Raw genomic sequence first — 17,988 nt, 5'->3', positions numbered from 1 at the left:
ATTTGAAATGCGGCCCGTCTGTCTAGAGCCTAACTACAGTCCTGATTGCAGTTCTGCGTTTGGTTTGTAGTTCTATTACAGTCATGTCAATTGCATTCAAACTGCAATTTTCAATTGGATTGCATTTGAAATGCCGTCTGTCTATCATTTGCCTTAGGGAGGGAGAGTGCGCTCATGCACTGCTCTGCGCCGCGGTTTTCGATACCGTGACCTGTTATCTCTTCAGCTATCAATTTGTAAATCATCGGCCTAGCCTTTCCCAAGTATGTTGGGGTCGGCTACCAGTCCAACCGGTTTCAGCTAAGTACCAGTGTTTTACAAGGAGCGACTGCCTATCTGACTTCCTCAACCCAGTTACCTGGGCAACACGATACCCCTTGGTTAGACTGGCTGTCAGACTTTTTTTCAGCTTCTGACTATCTGTAACGACTGTCAAAGATGTAGGAATAACAGCCGGGACCCACAATTTGACGTGCCTTCCGAAACACGGAGGAACTCGTTATGACAAAGATGGTCACCCATCCACGGACCAACCGCGTCAAGCATAGCTTAACCTGTGATCGAATCACTTATGCGGTTATAGCTTAGCCACGAGCTCCTCAATTTGTAAATAATAATATTAAATCCAAACAAAACGTAATCACAATTATCTATAACATAATATCCACACGTATTTCTTATCAAATTATCTGATAGTATGCGTATTAGTCAGGATTTTAGTCTGTAAAAATCGACTAGCTAGAGAGGAAAATCAAATAATAATACCTTTCAACCATCTTGCATGACACTTAAAGAAATCCAGGCCGTTATCCATTATTTTAGGAATTTAGTTTTCTGCCTTAGTTTGAGCGTACTAATCTCAGAAACGACTGGTCCGATTAAATAGCCCACTTGTTCAGGAAGGGTATTGGATATATAATATTATCATCGCTTTGTAGAGCAGTAACGAAATATGTTACAATACGGGGAGAAAATGCGTGCAATCTACTATTAATGAATTAAAAATGAAACTCAAAATGTCCTAACTTTTACCTTCATTACCTCGCAGACAAAGTCACCTTTACAATACACTCTGCGTACACAGGCTTTTTATGGTTCCATACGAAAACGGTACAAACGACACCCTATTACTGAGGAACATCTGTCTAGCCGTCTTTCACCAAACTGTATCTCATAAACCACGATAAATAAAGGTTGTTTTTTTTCCGACATTATCCTTCTGTATGTACACATAAATAATTATTGATGTTAAGCAAACCGTTGTTACGTTGAAACATTTGATGGACGACCAATTTTATTTCTAAACTAGCTGTTGCCCGCGACTCGCTCCACGTAGTTAGAAAATATAAGTTATGATTTATACCTGCCCTGTTTTTTTTTAACATTTTCCATTGTATCTTCGCTCCTATTAGTCGCAGCGTGATGGTATATAGCCTAAAACCTTCCTCGAAGAATGGTCTATTCAACACAAAAAGAACCAATTTGAACCAGTAGTTCCTGAGATTAGTGCGTTCAAACAAACAAACTCTTCATCTAGTTTATGATATCTGCGAATTTATAAAGCGATATATAAAATGACTCAAACTAATCCTTCAAATAGATTTTATCTATTAAGTTTACATGTTATAGACATCTGATTATTATGATAATGCAAATTTTCTATGATTTATTAGAATCAATACATCATTATAGACGTGTAGGTAATTCCCCGTGATTCTTTTTCTATCATTATTAATTTATATTGTAGCATTTTCCTGCTACAATATCGACTTATTGGATTAAACTATATTGGAGGAGCTCGTGGCTAAGCTATAACCGCATAAGTGATTAGATCACAGGTTAAGCTATGCTTGACGCGGTTGGTCCGTAGATCGGTGACCATCTTTGTCATAACGAGTTCCTCCGTGTTCCGGAAGGCACGTTAAATTGTGGGTCCCGGCTGTTATTCCTACATCTTTGGCAGTCGTTACAGGTAGTCAGAAGCTTGAAAAAGTCTGACAGCCAGTCTAACCAAGGGGTGTCGTGTTGCCCAGGTAACTGGGTTGAGGAGGTCAGATAGGCAGTCGCTTCTTGTAAGACACTGGTACTTAGCTGAATCCGGTTAGACTGGAAGCAGACCCCAACATAGTTGGGAAAGACTAGGACGATTATTATTACTAGCTATTATTATTATTACTGGCTATTATAGATTAGCCACTAGCTATGATTTTAACATATAAACAATATTATCTATGACGTATTCTAATTAACACAGCAATATAGGTGTATGAGTAATTCCCCGTGTTTTTGATTTTATCATAAACTAGCTGTTGCCCGCGACTTCGTCCCCGTGGGTAGAAGATATAAGTTATGATTTATAATTGCCCTGTTATTTTTCACATTTTTAATTGTATCTTCGCTCCTATTAGTCGCAGCGTGATAGTTTATAGCCTAAAGCCTTCCTCGATTAATGGTCTATTCAACGCAAAAAGAATTTTTCAATTTGGATTAGTAGTTCCTGAGATTAGCGCGTTCAAACAAACAAACAAACTCTTCAGCTTTATATATTAGTATAGATTATATATTAATATATTAAAGTTTATAATGTAGCACCTTCCCATAGTTTTTAAGGATTCTTTACACAGGAGACATATTTTAATAGTGACTATCGTGAGAATGATACATTATTAAAAGTTGTAACGGTTTACTCACGCGTATTTATCGGGAGTGCCCGAATAGTTTCGGACCCAACCGGAGTCCTTAATCATGAGCTGACGCGGCGGGCGAGTCGAACTTACATTCATCATATAATCAGTAGACCTTGTAGAGTTAGAAAGCTGTAAAGGCAATGGAATGGCCTTGTCTGCTGAAGGATTGATTACCGTTGCAGCAGACGAGTCCTGAAGTGGAGACCACAAGACCGCGATAGCCGAGGTTGACGTCACCACATCAAACGCGATGGTAGTTCGATCCTCGCGTAGGACAAGCATTTGTGTGATCCACGAATTCTTGTCCTGAGTCTGGGTGTCTTGTGTATGTGACTTGAACGTCATAAAAATATTGAATTATTGACTAGCGTGGGAGTGGTTTAAAAAATACTAAGGGCTCATTCTAATTCCATCGTCACACCAACTCCATACATTTATATATTATGACTAATTATAACTAAATACCATTTTTCTCATCAAACGAAGTTCCCTTTATTAAGTCATCAATATTCTATTTCATAAACCATCATAACGTGTAAATGACTTGACTGATTTTATCAAACATTTCTAAAAATACTCACACATAATTCTCCTTTAATACAAAATAAACTAAATTAAAATCGCTTCATCCGTTCGGGAGCTATGATGTTACAAACAGACAAATCAAAATTATAATACCTACTCCGTTTTTTACATCGTAGTTTAAAAAGAGGCCTAATTGATCTGGACGGTACCCTAAAATTTTAGCGAATTAAATAATATTATCAGTTGCGATAAAATTCTAATGATTAAAAAAGAATATTTAAGAGGGCTCAACCAGAGAATCGAATTGCAATCATGGCGTTACTAAAGGTGACCGCTTTGGTGCTGTGCGCGGCATTCGTGTCCGGTATGTAGTTTTTTAAATATTAATTAATAATAATAAAACATATAGAGAAGAGGTGGATGGCCCCTGGTTTATTAAAGTTCTCAACAAGGCCTCTGCGTGTTGGGCCTGTGTCCTCGTGCACGCCTTTGAAAAGGACCCAGTTCTCTTGAAGTTATCCCGTGAAAATAAAAAGAAACAAATATTTTTTTACTATAAGGCAATGTGACCCTAGATACATACCTTAACAAGGAACATACGTATAAAATATAACAACTAATAGATTTAAAGGTCTAAAAACCCACGTTTTTTTAATAGCCCTCCATTCAAATTTGATCAAAGTCGGTTCAACCATTTTTATAATTGTAAATTGCATGGTCAACGGGTTTAAAGCAACCCCGCAAATTTCAGCCTGCTAGCTTAATGCGAAGTGCCTCGAGATTGAGTGCCAAAAATCCAACCGTAACGGCAAACAAACAAACAAGAAAAGTGAGTGTATAAAAACGTGGGAAAAACACCTCGAACTGGTAATCAATATTTCAAAAGCATTAACAAATGAGGTTTTAATTTCAAAACTTTTAAACAAGTCGCAGTTTCAGAAATATCGCGATTGCGAACGGAAATACAACAAAAAGATGCTGCTTTTTCTAAAATTTAATCTGCTGTAGTGAGAACAAGGTTTAAAATTGTACAATCGTCCGACCTGTATAAACGGAGCTTGCGTTAAAAACCATTTTAAGTGCAACTAGCTCTGTCTAGGCCGCAAATCTTTGGTTTCAAACAAATGATCGCCAAAGTGTGTAATTTTTTTTTTTGATTACCTAATAAAGTTAAATAGTAAAAAAACATACAACCGAGTTCCAGTCAAAACTACTGAGCCAAATTTGCCGAGCCCAAATAACAGCTCAAAGGTCTTGTGACTCAACGATATCGTAAAATTCCAACTAATATTAAAAATGCGAAAGTAAACCAAATTCATTAAAATCAGTTCAGTGGTTTAGACGTGAAAGCGTAACAGACAGACTTACTTTCGCATTTATAATATTAGTATCGATTGTGACGTCACGCATAAGTTTCATACACTGAAATTTGACCAAAATATGTTTGTGGGACGATTAAAAAAACACGTATCCATTAATATATAATAAATTTACCTCCGTGGTCGAGTGGCGTACGCACCGGTTTCAAGGTGCCGCTAGCTCTGAGGTCCCGGGTTCGATCCCCGGTCGGGTCAATGTAAAAATTCACATTTCTACATTGTCTCGGGTCTGGGTGTTTGTGGTACCTTCGTTGTATCTGAATTCCATAACACAAGTGCTTTAGCAACTTACTTTGGGTTCAGAACAATGTATGTGATGTTGTCCGCATTTATTTATTTATTTAAAAAAAACAAAACTACGGATACTGAAAAAATAATCGTCGTCATCCCTATTGAGAAGCTCCTTCTTGGAGTCGTTTACAAAAATAGCAGCATTTTACAATAACCTCTATCTTCTCCAGCTCTCCCAGCTGAAGATCCCGTACTCGGCAGATGGTCCGAGGGTCTTCGCTATGACTACATGGAGGACGACGCCGGAACCCCTCACTTGGTGGACAACTGGCTGAAGCTCAGCGACTTTGAGAAGCTCGCTAGATACAACCCTGATGCGTCTAACCGATACCACCTCTTCACCAGGTAAGGAGAAGCTATAGTTATTTATTAAAGGAATGTAGTCCTTGTGTCTTAGGTGTCACAAACATTCAAGTCACATGCACAAGACACCCAGACTCAGGACAAGCATTCGCGGATCACACAAATGCTTGTTCTACTCGGGATCGAAATGTGCGATGTGGTGTTTTGATCCCATCTTTGTCATAACGTGTTTCGGAAGGCGCGTTCAATTGTGGGTCCCGGCTGTTATTCATACCTTTAAAAGTCTAACAACCGGTCTAACCAAGGGGTATCGTGTTGCCCAGGTAACTAGTTTGAGGGGGTCAGATAGGCAGTGGCTCCTTGTAGAACACTGGTACTTAGCTAAATCCGGTTAGACTGCAAGCCGATCCTAACATAGTTGGGAGAAGGCTGGACCGATGATGAGATAAATGCAAAAGTCACGTGACTTTGACTGGTCATTTAAATACTTTTGATTTCATATAACTTGTCTGCAGGCCCTTACAATTCTGAACTTTATTTTGAGGCAGGGCTATCTGTCCGTGTGATACCAGATTGTATCTCATAAACCTGTCACAGCTAGTCAAAGTCACGTCACTTGTGGAAGAGGATTGTCATTCATATACATTTAAGTTTTCTATTCTAATGCAATAATAATTATGCTCTTTACTCAGAGATTTCAAAATCAATTTCTCAGTGACGAAAATTAATATGTCATGAGATAACATAGATATAAACGAAGAAAAACAAACACCTAGACAGATAAATTATATTATAACTTATTGATAAGATACGACTAATGATAAAAATAATCTGTAAAGGGAAACTTCATTTGACCTTGACTGTGATTTTGATTTTCAAAATTTTTTAATCTGAAAACGATGCGTAGAAGCGCGAAATCTATACTAATATATAAAGCTGAAGAGTTTGTTTGTTTGAACGCGCTAATCTCAGGAACTACTGGTCCAAATTGAAAAAATCTTTTTGTATTGAATAGACCATTAATTGAGGAAGGCTTTTTAGGCTAAACCATCACGCTGCGGCTAATAGGAGCGAAGGTACAAAGGAAAATGTGAAAAAAAACAGGGCAGGTATAAATCATAACTTATATCTTCTACCCACGGGGACGAAGTCGCGGGCAACAGCTAGTGTACTATAATATATGATGTAAATCTTCTTTTCTTCGACAAGTGCAATAATATTTCTGATGTTAGTAGGTAGTATCTTTTAAATCTCGAATAAATGATAGATAAAATTATACACCGTGATTTTTTAGTCGTCTTACAAAAGCAGCCCAGTTCATGTATCCAATGACTAGAACACGTTCATGATAATAAAATAGGTATTTATGAGATTTGAAAAAAAAATAATGCAATTTTTATTCAATATTATGATGCAATTCGTAGTTTTTTAGAAACACAGCTCTGTTGCGAGCGCGGTCTGAGCCTTGTAACAATGGGGGGCGCGGACGGCGGCGTTTTTATCATTTTTAAGAGTATATTTCAGATTTCTCTTGTTTAATTTTCTTCGTACTTATTATCTTAATTGATGATAAAAAAATAATAATCGCGCTTAGGGGTATTTTACGTCGGATACATGAACTGGGCTGCTTTTGTAAGACGACTAAAAAATCACCGTGTATAATAGTATACCACAATTTCACACAACGCCATCTAGTCTCAAACTAAGCAAAGCTAGTATTATGAGTACTAGACAACTGATAAACATACTTATAAAATTCTAAATACATACATAATATATGTATTTTATCTCGGTCTACGTTGAATTTTATTTTATTCACCTACTTCTTGATATTTCTGCATCACCCTTTGGCCGACTGGTAGAGAAAAAAGTGTAATTAAAAAAAAAATTATAAATGACACCCAGAAAGAAAAAGTGATCGTACTCATCACACGCGAACATTTGTCCTGATTGAAAATCGAACCCACGACCTTTGGTATGGCAGTCAGGGCCCCTAACCGATAGACCAACAAGCCAAGCGGTTCTTAAAAAGCCTATTTTAGGTATAATACTGAAGGGTTAATGTTTCTTTTCAGACGCAACCCTCAAATCAGTCAGCCTCTCGCCTTGAACAACGTCCAGTCAGTTCAGAACTCCAACTTCAATGGAAGATCTCGTACTGCTGTGCTGATGCATGGTTTCGCTGGATCCGTCACTTCTGGATTCAATACAGTTCTTGTGCCAGGTAAATTCCTATTTACATGAGAGAACTAAAAGAAAAGCAAGTTAAATGTTTTTAATTGAAATAAGCATTTCTACAGAAACTTTTAAGACGTTATAATATTGTCTCTAGTGTACAGTTCCAAAATGTGATTCTTATAGAGAAGATACGGCAAGAAACTACATATGTTACTCTTTTAAAAATAACTTATTACTGATGTGTTGTTGGTTTGATCCAAGCATAGGGCAAGAAATTGTATTTACGAATGCTTTTCTGAGTCGTCTATCTCACATAAGGGCTCCGTTCTTCACAAAAGGTTAAGGGAAAACAAATTGATTGGGTGACAACTTCATTTGAGAGTAGAAATTTGCCACCTAACAAATTATTGACCGCAAAAGCGTTGCTTCACTATTAACTTAGGAGAATTTTTTTTAATTTTAATTGCGAAACAAAAACATATGTATGTAATAAATGTATTGTTCATTTATTACATAAGTTTTAATATGTGAGCTTGTTTCTGACCACTTAGTATAAAATAATTTCCAGCTTTCCTGGCCGCTGGAGACTACAACGTCATCGTTGTCGACTGGAGCGCCGGCTCCAGCTGGGGACCGCGCGCCGTTGAAGCCGGTAAGTGCTGCACGAATACCATGTATGTTCTTATTATGGGCACAGGTTCCTCCCCGTGTAGGGTAGAGTTTAGCATTGATCACCAAGCTAATTGAATGCAGACGATATCAAATTCGTCAGCACGTAAAGTTTACCACAGGTACATGTGGCTGCAGTTGAACATTGGTGCTGCCTCTCTTGTATTGATTTCGGGATATCCCTCGAAATAGTCGAGTATTGCTTTTGTCAAGCGAGTAGTGAGCACCTTCACGAGATTGTGTTTGGACGAAAGGAATTCCACGAATTAAGAAAAAATATAACTAAACAGGCACATAGGTACTTTGCCTGCGATAGATTCGAACTTGCACCTCGTGCATAAAGCCATAAACCGCTAGGCCACAACGACCTCAAATCACAAACTTGAATTTTTTACTCTAACACAATAAAATTCGCTGAAAGAAAGTCTGACAACCAGTCTAACTAAGGGGTATCGTGTTATCCAGGTAACTGGGTTGAGGAGGTCAAGTAGGCAGTCGCTCCTTGTAAAACACTGGTTCTTAGCTGAATTTGGTTAGACTGGAAGCTGACCCCAACATAGTTGGAAAAAGGCTAGGATGATGATGTAATTCTCTCTCTCTCTCTCTTCAGGCCAAGCTGCTGGTCGCTTCATCAACTGGCTGAACGGCATCACCGGGAGCACAGCCAACCTTTACACTGTTGTCGGCTACAGTGTAGGAGGACACGGCGCCGGTATCATTGCCAGGACGATCAACGGAAACGTTGGATACGTTATCGGTAAGTTGTAAGATAGACTTTGGTGCTGACGCTAAGTTAAGAACTTTGACACTGGGCGTTAAGACGCGTATTGGACGAGCGTTTGTGTAAGTGTAAGATTTTAATGTTTGCAAAATTAGCTACGATTCGAGGATTGAATAGATTAGTGTGGGAGTCGTTTTTTAAAGAGCAAAAGGTGTAAAAGAAGAAATAGAACATATTTTGAGTTGCCCCACAGTGGGCGCCACTAATAATGTGAAACTGCCCCAAGGTGGGTGCCAATAGAGTTCTGAGTTGCCCCACGGTGGGCGTCATTAAGACCAAGTCATCCCTCGTTGGGTGCCATTAAAACTTAAAACTATCCCATAGTGGGTGCCGTGAGCGTTTTGCAAAGCTCCATTTTGGATTAAATCAGTATTAGAGCTTAACATTTATCCTGAGTGAAAATTGAACCCACGAATCCAATATAGCAGTCAGGGCCACTAACCCATAGACCAACAGAGAATATTCAGAATTCCTATTCAACTTCTTCCTATCCAGGATGCGACCCAGCCGACCGTTGGGACAACCAATGGCTGTTCAGACCCTCAGACGGACTTTACACCGAGGTTATTCACACAAACGTGGGCAACATCGGCATGCGTCAGCCACTGGGAGACGTGGACTTCTATCCCAACGGTGGGGTTAACATGCCTGGCTGTATGACCGCTCTTTGCGACCATTACAGGTATGAAAAATTTTTGAAACAAATAATTAGAATACTAGGAAAGAAATCGTATCACCGTCTAGGCCTTCCCTGGACTTTCACGAATATTTCAAGACTAAAATTAGCCGCATCAGTACAGCCTTCCTCGAGTTTATTGAGTACCAGTAAAAATAAACCAACATTTTGTTAATCCTCAATTCACATAGAAAACACCTCAGTCTCTCGTCACATCTTCGTTTCAACTTTTGACGACCTCCGTGGTCGAGTGGCGTACGCACCGGTTTCAAGGTGTCGCTAGCTCTGAGGTCCCGGGTTCGATCCCCGGTCAGGTCAATGTAAAAAATCTTATTTCTACATTGTCTCGGGTCTGGGTGTTTGTGGTACCTTCGTTGTATCTGAATTCCATAACACAAGTGCTCTAGCAACTTACTTTGGGTTCAGAACAATGTATGTGATGTTGTCCGCATTTATTTATTTATTTATAACTGTCTTTTCGAAAGGTCTTAAATCCGAAAGTTATTTCTGTTCGTTCATAAACAAAAATCAAATTTTAAACATATTTATTGCGTTAAGAAAAATACTAGCTGTTGCCCGCGACTTCGTCCGCGTGGTTAGTAGATATAAGTTATAATTTATACCTGCCTTCTATCTATCTATCTGCCTTCTATCTATTTTGTAGGATTCAGACAGCGTTTGCAATGTAAGCGTAAAAAATGTGTTATTCTGATGTATAAGCTATATTGTGGTAAAGTTTCATTAAAATCCATTCAGTAGTTTTTACGTGAAAGAGTAACAAACATCCATACATCCATACTTACAAACTTTCGCCTTTATATTAGTAGTAGGATATGTAAGTGACGCCAGTACTATTTTTATGTCAGTAGTATATTTCAATCCTAAATATATTATAACTTATTTTCAGATCATATTACTACCTGGGAGAATCATTGAGGACCGGTGGCTTCACTGGTAGACGTTGCTCAAACCTCAACCAAGCTCTCTCTGGGAGCTGCAACCAGTCAGGGACCTTGAGGCTTGGAGGACCCAACCCCAAGACTGGGTAAGTTATCCCTCTCTCTCTCTAGCCATTGTAACTCTCTTGATGATTTTGAGAGAAAAATATTGTTTTCACAACAAAAATATACAATAGACTTCAAATGAAAAACTATTGAGCCAAACTTGATGAAATGACTACGATGATGTAATGATAGCTATGAGTACTTCATTTTTAATGAAAAGAGAATAAACAATGTTGGTTCATCAATTCAGAAGTTCTGAGGTAGCAAACATAAAAAATAGAAAAATTGAGAACTCCCTCTTTTTTGAAGTGGGTTGAAAAACCGGTTATAAACTATCTGTGAGCTCATACTGCGCAGGTCGGACCACAAATAATTAATTAAAATATGAAGGTAGAACGAGCAACATCTTCTGTCGAGACGAACACCATCTCAGTCTGCCCGTGACCATGATACCTGCAAAGGTGTCGAAACGTCGGGAACTAAACCTTAAACCGCGATAAAATCCATAAAAGTAGTTTCATTTCAATATCTGTATACCAAGTTTCGTCTAAATCTGTTCAGTGGTTTTTGCGTGAAAGTGTAACAAACATCCATACATACAAACTTTCGCGTTTTTAATATTAGTAGGATTTGAGAACGTTATTTTTATCTTTTAATGTATCTATAATTTTTTTTATATTTTGTTTCAGAAACTCCGGTATCTTCCATCTCACCACCAACCCTCTGCCTCCCTTCTCCAGGGGTTGAGAACCTTTTGTGATATTTATGAAATAAATATATAATAAATTATTGAGAATTCTGTACGTGTATTCATTCGTGTTTATTTTACTTTTCGAAGAAAATGCTTCAAAGAGTTTATTTTATTTGTCTTGTTTCCTGGGTAGTTTTGTTGTGGCTTCTAGCTGCATCTAGATGCAGGTTTGATGCCAACGCAGGCTAATCAATGTGGTTATTGTGAAGTCATTGAAGTCATTTGTCTTGTGTGCACAATTATTGCTGTTATTAATCTTCTGAATTGCTTTTTACATTACCGTCCTCAAAAGAGAAAAAATCGCTAAACTCAATTAACCCTTTTACTGCAATTTCGCTTTCTTTCTATCCACCTGTCACTAGGTCTATCTCATTAATCGTGACAGCTAAACCCTAAACCTATGATAGGAAACTAATATATAAGGAAAAATATAGAACACCATCTTCTTTCAAATATTATTAATTTATTAATTGATGTCGCAAGTAATGGCAAAACTCAACCCAGTTCCACTCACTCGACCGCAGCGTCAGCTCATGATTAAGGACTCCAGTTGGGTCCGAAATTAGTCGGACACCCCCGATAAATACGCGTGAGTAAACCGTTACATCATTTAATTATTCATACGATAGACTATAAAAATATTATTAATTTGTCTATTTGTATCTATTGTACCTATATTCTAAACATCACTTTAAATTGACAGATCATTCAAGATGGCGGTTATATAGCTGTCAAATCCTAGTTGTTCTGATCTCCACTGCTTAAGGGCTATAGTGCCACCACGTACCCGCAATAAAGTCAGCTGAGAAACCGTGTTATGATATACAGCCTTAACTGGTTATATAGGGTGTTCAATTTTTGGTTAGACGATAAAATTGATGTTTATCAATCAAAGTTCATGTTATGTTTGGGTACAAATTAATATTAAAACAACTGTAATTTTTGTAAATAAAAATCGTCCCGACGAGAAAATTTGTTCTCCTTTATAACTTTTATGGCTTTGCTGGATTTTTACCAAACATTCTATCAAAAATACTCACTCATAACTAAACTATAGTACAATACAATCTAAATTGAAATCGCTAAACCCGTTTGGGAGCTATGATGCTACAGACAGATAGACAGAAGCTCTTCATTTCATACACTGTAGGATTGCAGGATGCCCATCACATGATTGCAGGATTTGACGGTAAGATTAATTTTTTTTTAAGAAAAGAAACTCAGCCGACTCTAAACAAAGATGACTGATACAATCTTGGTGATTTTTTTATGGAACCAAACGACAGCTATTTCATGTTAAATGAAAATATATTTTTAAACAATAACCTACAACCGACATCGTGATTAAAAATCTTAGAATAAGAATTGAGAATCTCCTCCGTTTTAAAGTCGGTTGAAACGAATCAACAAAATTAATTATTTCAGACCAAAGTTTTGTAATAACAAATAACAAAACAGGACTATAAACTCCATTTTGAAACCTTTAGATATTATTTATAAATCCAGTTTTTCTTTTGTAACATACATAATAGAAACAAATACAGACGAATGCCGAATTAATTTTTAACGACAGTCGATTAAAAAAACATTTTTTTTTTCGTAATTTTGAAACACCCTGTACTCATCAGGTGCTCCTCTTTATTCAGCCGTGAGTTACGTGCCGCGAATGTATACGCCAAGTTATGAGGATTTAAACGACTTCCTTGTAAATTATATGTATAATAATATATAACACTAGCAGTTGCCCGCGACTTCGTCCGCGTGGTTGGAAGATATAAGTTATGCCACCTTGGGTTACAATATCGCAATGATCTTACGGAACCCTAATATTTTTGAAATAAATCTTCTAATATATAAAATTTCCGTGTTGTTTTCCCAGTTTACAAAAGTATATCAATACTAATATTATAAAGAGGAAATTTTTGATTATTTTTTTGTTTGTTTGACACGAATAGGATTCGAAAATACTGGTCAGATTTGAAAAATTCTTTCACTGCTGAGAAGCTACATTATCGCCGCTGAACATAGAGTATAACTAGCTGACCCAGCAAACGTTGTTTTGCCGAATATTTTTTTTTCTAGCTGTATGTATTTAAATGCCAAATTATATAAAAAAAAAAAAACAAAAAAATATATATTTTTTTAGTGTGGGCAACACTTAGGGGTACGAAAAATAGATGTTGTTCTATTCTTAAAAATCGGTCGAACCGTTTCGGAGGAGTACGGTAACTAACATCGTGGCACGGGAATGTTATATATTAGAAGAAGAAGATGACGTATCAAAAAAAAAATACTTGTGTACTAAAATATAAAAAAAAAACTTTGAGGTGGACCACCCTAAACTTAAGGAACATGAAAAACAGATGTTGTCCAATTTTCAACCTACCCAATATGTCACACATAATTTTATAAGAATCGGTAGAGCCGTTTCGGAGGAGTACGGTAACTAACATCGTGACACGGGAATTTTATATATTAGATGACTGTGAACCTAAAATTGCTTAACTTCGGTATTTATTTTTAGTATGTGTTGTTATAGCGACAACAGAAACACATTATCTGTGACACTGTCAACTTATAGCTATAACAATTCATGAGATACAGCCCGGTAACACACGGACATACAGCAGTACCTTGTCATATCATCTAGTAATTACCCTTTTAGTACGGAACTAGCTGTTGCCACCGACTTTGTCCGCGTAAATTAGGAATTTTTGAACGAAAGCCCTCGAAGATTAATATTTTTCCCCGTTTTTGCCACATTTTCCATTGTATATTCGCTCCTATTAGATGCAGCGTCATGTTATATAGCCTAAAACCTTCCTCGATGAATGGTCTATTCAACACAAAAAGAATTTTTCAATTTGGACCAGTAGTTCCTGAGATTAGCGCGTTCAAACAAACAAACAACCTCTTCAGCTTTATACATATATATTAGTAAGTATAGAGTATAGATTATTACGGAACAATAAAAAATATTAATCTAATAGTTATTAGATTCTATACAGCTTATCTTTACAAGAAATTCACCTTTCTTCGCCCGTTCAAAACTCCTCACTAAGGGAGTTAAACAATAAATCTTATTCCGGCCAAAACTTACACCCTTTAGCACTTACCTTGAAAAGACTATAAGTTATCACGCGGTTTCGCTTGTAGTTAAAACATAGGCGTATAAAGAATTTTCTGAGAATATTCGTGTTATAATTATAAGTTTTATGAAAAAATACTATTTCAAATTTGTACAATGCTTGCTATGGGGCGAATTAAAATTAAATAATATTTTAAAGGAAACGACTACAAAGAAAAAAAGACTATTTTAAATGTCCCAAATTATTCCTATTTTTTTTTTATTTGAAAACTTTTTTCATTAGATTTGATGATTTTTATAAGAATCCACCAATTGTCCACGTTTATATACACTCACTTTCTTTTCAGTATTCATGGCCATGTCTTGGAAATTCCTAAGCCAATTTTGATAAAACTTATCAAATAAAAGAAATACCTAGCCAAGGGTCATGAGATACATCCTAGTGACAGATGGACACAAATAAAGAGTCAAATTTCTCTACAAGATTTTTTACGTTTTTGAAACAACGAAAAATGTATCTTTTTCTAAAATCAATGGCCCGTGTTATTCTATTACTGCCTACCCCTAAGAAATGAGAAGGGAGTGTACATCTGCGTAAAAATATCCATGAATAAAATTAGGGGTCCCTAACAATTTATAGCCATCATAAAAACCGTTTCGCGAAACATCGAACGTTGTATTACCATATTATTACTGTAGATATGTGGAGAGAAAGGATCGATTGAGGTTAAGCAACTGTTGTTGAGGTTGGGATTTGGATGGGTTGGCATGAAAAATGGCGGTTGTGATTTGAAGGTGAACTAATTTAATTTAGTGGATTATTATTTGAAGTCAGTTGTATTTTAAAATTATTTCATCATCACCCTCCTAGCCTTTTCCCAACTATGTTGTGGTCGGCTACCAGTCTAACCGGTTTTAGCTAAGTACCAGTGTTTTACAAGGAGAGACTGCCTATCTGACCTTCTCAACACAGTTACCTGGGCAACACGATACCCCTTAGTTAGACTGGTTGTCAGACTTTTCAAGCTTCTGACTACCTAACAGCCGGGACCCACAATTTAACGTGCTATCCGAAACACGGAGGAACTCGTTATGACAAATATGGTCACCCATCTACGAACCAACCGCGTCAACCATAGCTTAACCTGTGATCGTTTCACTTATGAGGTTATAGCTTAGCCACGCTTTTAGCTTTTAGCCATATTTTAAAATTATTTATTACTAGCTTTTCGCCCGCGTCGAAGTCGGTTATATCGCGTTTCCAAGAGAACTCTTCAAAAGTCCGGGATAAAAACTATCCTATGTTCTTTCTCAAGGTCAACTCTATCTCTGTACCAAATTTCATTAAAATCCGTTCAGTGGTTTAGACGTGAAAGCGTAACAGACAGACAGAAAGACAGAGTTACTTTCGCATTTATAATATTAGTGAGGACTAGTAAAGATATTAGTAGGGATTTGTAACATTGAAAAAAGTAAACATTTTTTTTTCTATCCTAGTCCTAAAAAAGGTATTGAAATAATAAATCTATCTTCAAACTATTCTTAAACTCGGATACAAAGATTTACGGGTGCCCAGTTATCCGGCTCTATCCGGGTTTATCCGGGTAACCACTGCACGTCACTCGCTACCGGATGCTAGATAAGTGGTCGGTTATTTATGGCTTCTTTGTTTTTTTTTTCTGTGTTTATTAATTTGGTACTTTTAGTGGTATATCAATAGGGATGATGACTGGGTATAAAAATAAAAAAAGTCATTAGTCCCTCAGTTAGATAATTGAAAAGTATGAGACACGTATTTTTTCCTTTTTCAGAAAAACTAGAATTGACAAAGATTAGCTGCCTAGTTTAGGAGAGGGTGTGACGTAACGATATAGTAAAATTTATACTCAATCGTGACGTCACGCGTAAGTTTCATTCACTGTAATGTGGTCAATTTATGTTTGCGGGACAAATAAAAAAATACGTATCCATTATTAAACAAAAAACTACAAGACAGACACTGCAAAAAAAATTGTCATCATCCCTATTGTCCTTCCTGCAGTGTCGTGCTGGAAGATTTAATTCTTAGTAATTTTTATGTTTGACGTTGGTTTTTAAGCATATTATTTTTTGAACTGCTTAAATATAAATAGTTTATCAAAATTGTTTTCCTATACATGAGCAACTTAATAAATAGACTAGGTATAAATAGGTACAACTTATTCAGATTTTTTTTTAAATACTCTAAATTAAAGTAGTGAAAAGTTGTATGTAAAAAACTTTGATTAAAAACCATATTTTGAACTAAATACTATTCATTTTTGTTTATTGAAAATATTTCTTTTGATTTTAGCATGAGCCAGTTAATATCAGAACAGTCCACATACATTTATTATAGTTTATTTTTGACTGTTTTATATTATACTAGCTGTTGCCCGCGACTTCGTCCCCGTGGGTAGAAAATATAAGTTATGATTTATACCCGCCCTGTTTTTTTCACATTTTTAAATTGTATCTTCGCTCCTATAAGTCGCAGCGTGATGGTTTATAGCCTAAAGCCTTTCTCGATGAATGAATTTTTTTTGGAATTTCTTTTTCAATTTGGACCAGTAGTTCCTGAGATTAGCGCGTTCAAACAAACAAACTCTTCAGCTTTATATATTAGTATAGATATAGATTACTCTGTTGGCTCAGCGACCCAAACTGTGTCTTGGCCTCTGATACGAGAGAACGCCACCTTACCCGATCCTTGGCCACTTCTCGCCAGTCATCGGCGTGAAACGCCCGAAGATCCGCCTCAAGTGTATCACTCCAGCGACACCTGGGTCGGCCAACAGGGCGTCTACCTATTGGTCGTCCCAGATACGCTCTCTTCTCTTCTTCTTGTGTTATATTACATAAAATTATTTAATTAGCAAAAACGCACAGCAAAATATGAGCAAGAAACAAGGTCAATATTAAAATCCTTGACAGGAGAAGAAACCGCTTCAGAAACGGTTCACCCTTTTAAGTGCTACGCTGTCATAAACAGATACACTTATATTTGTCAAACATAACCTTCATATTTGCATCGCGACTTTAACTTTAAATTAAATCATTAATTCCTTGACCATTTCGAATATTCATCTATCAAAGACATAATAATTTATTATCCCAACAGTGGGCAATAGTTGCAAATACCACATACCTTTTCAATTTTCCCTTGTTTCACAATATACGGGACCGATGGCAGAGGTCCAAAAATTGAAGGGATCATCGTAGGCGCAATTATAACCTTTACAGGTTGATGACAATCGTCACTGCAGCTACAACAACACCGGCACTTTTTGTCACTTTTAGTACCGTCGGTACCGTCCACTTCACTATTATTATTAGTATTCGTAATATTGTTAGTATCACAATCGTCTTTTTGTATTGAATCGGTTTCTTGATTGAAAAGTTTCGGTTTTTTGAATTCCGCCGGGAGCTCAAGTAAGGGTGGTCGTCGTTTCAAGTTCGGTGTTTCGAGTAAGTACGGTTTTTCGGTTTCTGGTTGACGGTTTTTCGTGAAGGGATGTACGAGTAATGTTTTCGGTTTTGACGGTTGGCTTGAGGCCCCTGTAAGGGCCTCGGGTGCGCTTTTTGAATCCAATTTGATGGATTTATTTTTCCTATTTTTGTTTATAATTGTTACACTG

General features: G+C 36.9%; 2 protein-coding genes across 2 annotated transcripts in view; one reads left to right on the top strand and one right to left on the bottom strand.

The window, feature by feature from the left end:
- Window positions 1-17,988, bottom strand: part of LOC113508891 (nucleolysin TIA-1) — a 172,017-nt gene extending 154,029 nt beyond the window's left edge. Inside the window, exon 1 of the mRNA XM_026892056.1 lies at window positions 17,499-17,988. Within this exon, the coding sequence (XP_026747857.1) occupies window positions 17,499-17,567 (69 nt within the window). The 5' untranslated portion in view covers window positions 17,568-17,988. The remainder of the gene's footprint in view (window positions 1-17,498) is intronic.
- On the top strand, window positions 3,478-11,264 carry LOC113508894 (pancreatic lipase-related protein 2-like). Its single transcript, XM_026892062.1, has 8 exons — window positions 3,478-3,576; window positions 5,053-5,227; window positions 7,261-7,409; window positions 7,932-8,015; window positions 8,643-8,789; window positions 9,309-9,495; window positions 10,397-10,534; window positions 11,183-11,264. The coding sequence occupies exons 1-8, from the start codon at window positions 3,525-3,527 to the stop codon at window positions 11,238-11,240; spliced, it is 990 nt and encodes a 329-aa protein (XP_026747863.1). The 5' UTR covers window positions 3,478-3,524; the 3' UTR covers window positions 11,241-11,264.

This window comes from Trichoplusia ni, chromosome 3 (genome assembly GCF_003590095.1).
Source record: "Trichoplusia ni isolate ovarian cell line Hi5 chromosome 3, tn1, whole genome shotgun sequence".
Taxonomy (NCBI): domain Eukaryota; kingdom Metazoa; phylum Arthropoda; class Insecta; order Lepidoptera; family Noctuidae; genus Trichoplusia; species Trichoplusia ni.
This window is presented reverse-complemented; position numbering and strand designations above follow the sequence as displayed.